Source organism: Drosophila subobscura, chromosome U (genome assembly GCF_008121235.1).
Source record: "Drosophila subobscura isolate 14011-0131.10 chromosome U, UCBerk_Dsub_1.0, whole genome shotgun sequence".
Classification (NCBI taxonomy): domain Eukaryota; kingdom Metazoa; phylum Arthropoda; class Insecta; order Diptera; family Drosophilidae; genus Drosophila; species Drosophila subobscura.
Genome location: NC_048534.1, coordinates 4,336,150 through 4,343,689, shown reverse-complemented (window position 1 = coordinate 4,343,689; position 7,540 = coordinate 4,336,150). Strand labels below are relative to the sequence as shown.

The following is a 7,540-nucleotide window of genomic DNA, read 5'->3' as shown; positions in this document are numbered from 1 at the left end:
ATCAACCTAAAACGTCATGCTCTTTGCATTCATTGAAGTAATATTGTCTGAAGAGTGAATTAAATACATTTGGTAATGATAAATTCTTAGCTAGATCTCGTGTTTTTATGTCAGCATTCAGACTGATTTATTTTCGACCAAACATGTATTATTTTATTCTCTTGTGTCAAAAATCAACTTTTCTAATCATTGTACGAGTCTAATTTTTATACCCGGTACTCGAAGAGTAATTAGGGTATATTGTATTTGTGTGGAAAGTGGATGTACATTTGTAACGTAGAGTGTTGGAGTCCGACCCCATAAAGTACATATACAATTGATCAGCATCAAATCGAAAGACAGACTTATGGAAATTGTTCACTCTACAAGATATACATATAAACACTTTCTTCCATTTTCTCCCCTTCTACACCTCTCTTCATACCTTACCTATTATAAGTCTATCGCCATTCTGTTTTGGCTATACGACATCCTCCTCTGCCTTTAATGCCACCTCTAATAATTAAAGTCCCTCGTCTATCTACAGTTCTTTTAAAAACTTCTAATGAAACATAGTACTACCATCGACTGTCAAATATTAAAAGCGAAATGTGAAATGTGAAAATGCCAATTTAAAATCAAGGCCCATAAATATGCAATGGATTTGCGCAATTATCACAGGCGCACACATAAACCAACCCACTGAAGGTGGTTTATTGCAGTGCACTGCAAAAACACAATCGCAAATACACACACATTACTCCCTACCAACACACATATGCATGTATACAGTGCCCCTCCGCAGCACTCTTATGCACCCATTTATTTATGACATTAATGCATAAAATAATATAAATATAAATTGGAAACCAAAAATGCTGCCTGCCCAATGATAATTGCAGACGAGACACAGCATTAAACCACAGCAGCAGAATGGTGGGGGAAAGAACTCTAAAGGGTAGTGGGATATATGGGAGGAAGGGATGTTTGTGCAGTGGGGGTAGTACGTTGCATCAGACAGCATCAACAATTTTGTCATTAAATTCAGCGATTTCGGTGCTTGGGGCGGGTATTTTTCCTTTTTTTTTGGCGGCTGCTGCCACTGCAACAGAAATTGCATTTTATATTTTATTCATGATGCACATGGTGGGCCCTACCAAAAAGTACAACAAAAAACATTTGGTTCGTGCGAAAAAGATGGCAGCTACGAGAGCAAAAGGTGGGGGTATATGCCAGCCAGCCATTCAGCATATGGTCCGAGTACATATGAATGTATTTACAGTCGCCTCTCGCCCAGGGGCCACCCTCATGCCACAGCCACCATTACCGCCATTCGTAGGACATCCTTCCCCCCTCCATTCGTAGCCTCCCCCTGGATTCACCCATCGATTCATTTGCACACACCCATGAATGTATTCAATTGCATTTTCGCATTGCCTACTTACTGGCGCAAATGTTGGGCTTACGTTCCGGTCCGTTTCATTTCGTTGTTTTTGTTGTTGTTGTTGTTGTTGTTGCATGTTGCACATAAAACCCATTGCTAAATAACGGTTAATGCAAAACAGCGAGAACATTGCAGCAGCGATAACAGCAAAGTCAACAACAAAGTTATGTTGCAAGAGGGAGAGAAAATCGGTTGTTAATACATACCCTGTAAAGGAAGGGTGTTATGTGTTAGAAGACATGTTTGTGGGACGCTGAATATTATATACAATATTATACAATATACAGGAGTGATATAGTCGGTTGAAAAAATTGTTGCTGTATGTAAATTTATTTATAATTTATGTTCAATAAATATAATCTTTCTTCAACTAACCAACTTTATGGCTAAGATGGTCCAAAGTTTCTTTCACCTGTGGCTTGCATTTCTACAAACTAGCTTCCATTAAAATCTGATTACAATATCATGCAAATAAAAGAAAAAATATGGGTTTCGAGAAATCGTTTGGCAGCAACACTTGTACTTCCTTTGGTTAAAAACGACTTCAGGTTTATATCTAAAATTCCCTTCTAGAGGTCATCCACATCTTCGTATCTCTAAATTGGGCACCTCCTGCGTTTCATTGTTGTTTTTGCTGCATATCGAAAATTACACAAAACGCTCTTCGAATTTAAAATCATTTCGGCACAGACACACCCACGCACACACCATGCAGGGACCGAAAAGTGCGGTAGAGATAATGCCAGATAGGAGGTGCAGAGGCTGTGAAGTGCGAAAAGGGTAGACTATAGGGGTGATAGTATGGGATGGTAGAAGGGTGTATGCGTGTGCCATAGTTTGCCATTTTGTTGTAATTGCTTTTGGGCCCAGGCCCATATACAAAATAGCTCTGGGCAGTGCGTAGAGTTGTTATAGCACTGTGTTACGGGGCGTCAGTTTATAATGGCAGCCTCGTTATGCCCATCTCATTTTGGGGTTATTTGTGGGGGTCTCAGTGCTGTGCTGCATTTCTGCAATTGGCTGTTGCTTTTTTGAACTAAAATATGCGCCGCGTTTTATTTAACGCTTTGTTTGGCACTGCCAGAGAAGAGGCGCAGAGAGGAGGATGTGACTATTTTCGACCGATGATGATGATGGCGGCAGTAATTGCGTTCATATTGCTGCAGCCTCTGCTTATAACGCTTTGAAAAATGTTTTCTTGTTTTTTCATCAAATTTCGCAAATAGAGAATCGAATTTTTGCGGTTTATGCAATGGTGGGCTTTGTTGGGAGGAAATTTCGTATTAGTATTTAGAATGCGTTTTCAGTAGTGAGAGACTGTATGAAAATTTCTTAAATTCACATACAAGAAGTTAAGCTTAGTTAATCTTAAAATGTTTGCAAGTACTGGTATTTCTTAGGAAGTTATAGCGCTTATCTTTGCATTTATTCCTTATATTATCCCAAATACATACATATGTACATATGTATGTACATATATTTGAGTTGGAAAATTTATATTGATAATTTTTCAGGAATTAAAAGTGCATATAAAACTATTCAAAATATATTCATTTATGCTTACTTTTCATGAATTAGTGTGTTAGCAGCTATAGTTACAGTTTTAGATATTTATACATATTCCATAGTTGAACTGTTTTAGCTTTATTTATATGTATATATCACTCTCATATCAACATCTATTGAAAAAAATTCACCAAAAGCTGATTATTCTACTACTTAATGGAAAAAGTCTGTCCAGAATACCAAGGAACTTTCAAACATAATCCTTAAGAAACTTTCAAACATAAACTTTAAGGGAACCTTTTCATCTTCCCATTAAAAGCCTTTGTAACAACTGTACAGACATGTAAACAATACAAATGTAGCCACCTCAAAATGGAAAGCATAGACAGATTGTTCTCCGCACAACCTTTTGACACAACTGTACCCACAAAAATATTCCACGCAATGCAATATGAAATTGTATTGTTTAACATATGGGCTATGGGTTTTTGTCACCACTTCACATTTTTAGCCACATTTCGAGTGGAATTTCACTTTGTTTTAGTATAAAGCCTGGCCACAAAATGCAATTAAAATAATTTGCCAATAATAATATGCAAATTTTTGCAGAGCGACAGAAAGTGCCATAAAATCTGCGGGTTGTACATAACCCTGCGCATCCTGCATCCTGCATCCTGCCACTCGATGAGCAATTTTCGGTATCTAAATAATTATTTGGTAAATTGTTTTGTAAATTGCCGACGACGCAAATTCACAGGCCACAAATGACAAAAACAAACTAAATTAAAAAAAAATAACAACCGAGAGATAAATAAAATACCGATCCATGCAATAATGCAATTAATTTCTAAAATATACCCTGCAAACCCCCCGTATTTCAACGCACAGCCCACTCCATGTCCATATGCCTTTCCTATCCCTAGTTCCATATGCGAACTGCTTTATTAATATTAATTGAAAATAAATGCACCATAGGCCGCCGCATCGGTCAAAGAGCAGCAACAGCCCCATTGGGGCCATGGAGGTTGGACACTCCAGTGAGTGGGGAGTGAAGTGGAGGCTGTGTCTGTGGCCAAAAATGTTGTAAAATTGCGAATAATTAAATGGCAACCAATAAAATATGCAAATGAGTTGAACAAACGATACATAACAAGCATGGAGGGGCAAATGTTGTGGGATTGGAATGTGTGTGTGGTATTAAATGAAATATTGTGTGCTTGGAGCAGAGCCCACGAATAAAGATTGAATAAAGAATATATGAAAAATAGAAAGCCTCTGAATTAGACGCTTTATGGGGTGCCAGAGAGAAATTTCCCACTGTAAAGAACATTCTTATGAATATTCGTACCCAAGAGATATTCAATAATTTTGTAATTAAGTCAAGCATAAGCATCATTAATGAATCCAAATTAAAAAACAGAAGTCCTCGCATTCTGAGAAAGAATTATATAATAAATCTTAGAAATAATTAAATAATAATTCTTAGAAAGAATTAAGTAATAGTTCTTCAAAAGAATTAAATAATAATTCTTAGAAAGAATTAAATAATAGTTCTACAAAAGAATTAAGTACGAATTCTTGTAAAAGTAGCAACTAAGATTGAGGTGCAAAACTCTACCTCAATCAGCTTGCCAATTTTTTCATACATTTTCCATCACTTACCCAAAAGAATTGACATAAAAACCAACTATTTTTTAAGAACATTTTCAAACATTAAAATCCGTAGGTTGACGTATTTTCTTTTAAGTTTAAAAACTAGCAATAAACATCATGAAGGTTCTGTCAGATTTCTCTCTCTCTCTCTGCCTTTTTATTAATAAATAAAATTTTATTGTATTAACCTTTGCAGGCATTGGATTACGATTGTGAGGTGCAGGGCCAACAGGACATCCCGCAGGCCATCCAGCTGCTGGGCGAGATGAACAGCAATGTGAAACAGGTGACAGATCTTGTGGAGGGCATGTTGCAGCGAGTGAAACGCGGCGAGTTGACCACAGAGTATGGATTGAGTTTCCTGGAGGTGAAATATCACATGCTGCTGGACTACTTGATCAATCTGACGTATGTGGTGCTGCGCAAATGCTCCGGCGAGACCATCGAGGGTGATCCCTCGATCGAGCGTCTTATTGAGATACGCACTGTGCTGGAAAAGATCCGACCCATTGATCACAAGTTGCGCTACCAGATCGATAAATTGGTAAAGACAGCCACCACGGGTGTGTCGAGCAGTACAGATCCCATACTCTATAAACCGAATCCCGATGAGATGATGAGCAGTGCCGCAGGAGCAGAGAATGATGATGACGAGGACGAGGACGATGATGCGGCGGCAGACAGCGACAGTGATGAAGAGGAGGATGATGATAAAGGTGAGGCAGGATCTGCGAAAAAACCACGAAAGGCGGCAACAGCAGGCAAATCGGGCGTCTATGTGCCGCCACGCATCAAACCAGTGTACTACGATGGCGATGAAAAGGATGCAGACAAGGAAAAAAAGGCACTGGACAGGGCCAAGAAGCGGGCCATTACGTGAGTTTTTGAAATTCTATTTTTCCGAATCTCCGTTCACATTTTCACTTTTCTTTCTAGTTCCTCCATGCTGCAAGACCTCAAAGAGGAATATTTGGATGCACCCACAGAGATTTCATCAGGCTCAAGGGCCCAGCAGATACTCTCCAATGCCCAAAAGGAGAAGCAAGAGTACGAGGAGACCTATTTGATGCGTCTGCCAGTGACCAAAGCGGAGAAACATCGCCAAAGGAAGTTGACCACGTTGGGTAAGACACTAGTAATACGCTTTAAAAGGACAAAAGTTTATCCTTACAATCCATAACAGGCACACTCGGCGATGAGATTTTGGGTGAAATCAGTCGCGAATCGGCGCTACGTGGCGATGGCAGCAAAAAGCGCAAGTTGGCCAAATCTCGTGGCAAAGGCAAGAAAAAGGGCAGTGGAAAAAAGCGAAAATTTAACTAATCGGAGAAACTATGATGAGCACACAAAACCACTTCGAAGTGGCACAAAATTATAGTGTTTAAACCATTTTTTAACACTCAACAGTTTTTATTGATTACTTAAGATCTTCCATTAACTTTTTCCGTTTAGTTAGAAGCCGTTTATATGCATTGTTTTTCCATTAAAGAACCTTAGTTGATATTTTCATTGGATAATGTTACGTTTTTTATAATCAAATTTCCATTAAAGTTTTCTTATATTTTATCAAAAACTACAAAAATTGTGTTTTTTTTTATCTAATAGTTGTAATATTTAATTTAATTGTTTTTATTTAAGAGTTTTAAGAATAACCATAAAATATATTCCAAAGAAAATAATATATAAAATATATATAAAAAAAAAAGAAAATGCGCATTGTAAACTGCATACAAATTTAGGCCACAAAATTAAAATTTTAAGTTTCAATTTTTAATATTAAAACAAACAAAATTATGCAAACGTAAAACTAAATTAAGAAAATTTTAAGCAAAACAAAAAACCTAAATTCCAAATTAAAAACTTTGTCTAGTAATATATTACAAAAAAAAGTATATATATAAAATTTCAAAATTAAAAATGTAACACTTAAGGCACAGCAAAATTAATCTTAAATGATAACCAAAACATATTTCGTTGTTTTTAGGAGTCAAACCAAAATCCAAATTAAACAACTTTTGGGCAAAAAGATATCTTTCGGCAGAAGCTTTAGTTTTTTTCTGGAATAAAAATCACCTGAGTTGAAATAGATTAAATGAAACCACAAAATTCCAAAATGCAGACAAGACAAGAAATATTGTAAAAATAAAAAAAATAAATAAATTCCAAAATGCAAACAAAAAACTAAAACAAGACAACAATACAAAAAACGAACAAACTTCAGTGACAAAAAGCAGATGCCTTAACAAGAGACCGGTTTATACAGTAAGAAAAAGAAAATCGAATGAAAATATCGAAAACAAACAAAAAACGAAACAATTTTGACAACAAATTTTTATGTTGGCGTATAGAAAAAGAAAAGCAATGAACGAAAGAAAGAAAGACTATATAGAACTATAATAACGTAAGCCCCAAAAAAAAAAAAAAAAAAAAGATGAAAGAATAATTATAAAAAACAGAGCAACTATTTGAAAAAAAGCAAGAAAAAACCCGTGTGGAAAGTTCTTTTAGTTTGAAAGAGAAAAAACTCCTAAAAACAACTGAATTTAGACACAAAATTTTATATATTTCTTATATATATATAATGATTAAATTTAAAATCAATCAAAAACAAAATTTTGAATAAAAAAAAAAAATAAACGAAAGAGATGCTACGTCCACTTGAAAAGTTTTTAAAATTATGAAAAAAAAACAAAAACGAAAAGCAGTTTATGGAGAATGCGCGCAATTGATGGTTGGAAGGAGGAATGTGAGGAGAAATATATTAAAATATATAATAATTACTCTCATTAAATGTAAAAAAAAAACCATAAATCCTAGCACTAAGATTATATAAGAAAGCAAAGAAAAGCAAAACTTTTGGCTTTTACAACCAACTTTGACAAAAAAGAAAAACGTGAAATTTTTTCGAAATTTTCTCAAGAGAGACAAACGAACTTTGTCGTGTTTTTGGCTATAAAC

General features: G+C 35.7%; 1 protein-coding gene across 1 annotated transcript in view; it reads left to right on the top strand.

The window, feature by feature from the left end:
* The window catches only part of LOC117902149 (neuroguidin), a 59,117-nt gene extending 53,017 nt beyond the window's left edge, over nt 1-6,100 (top strand). Inside the window, exons 2-4 of the mRNA XM_034813286.1 lie at nt 4,779-5,458; nt 5,519-5,706; nt 5,766-6,100. Coding sequence (XP_034669177.1) covers nt 4,779-5,458; nt 5,519-5,706; nt 5,766-5,905 — 1,008 coding nt within the window. The 3' untranslated portion in view covers nt 5,906-6,100. The remainder of the gene's footprint in view (nt 1-4,778; nt 5,459-5,518; nt 5,707-5,765) is intronic.
* The last annotated feature ends 1,440 nt before the right edge of the window (nt 6,101-7,540 follow it).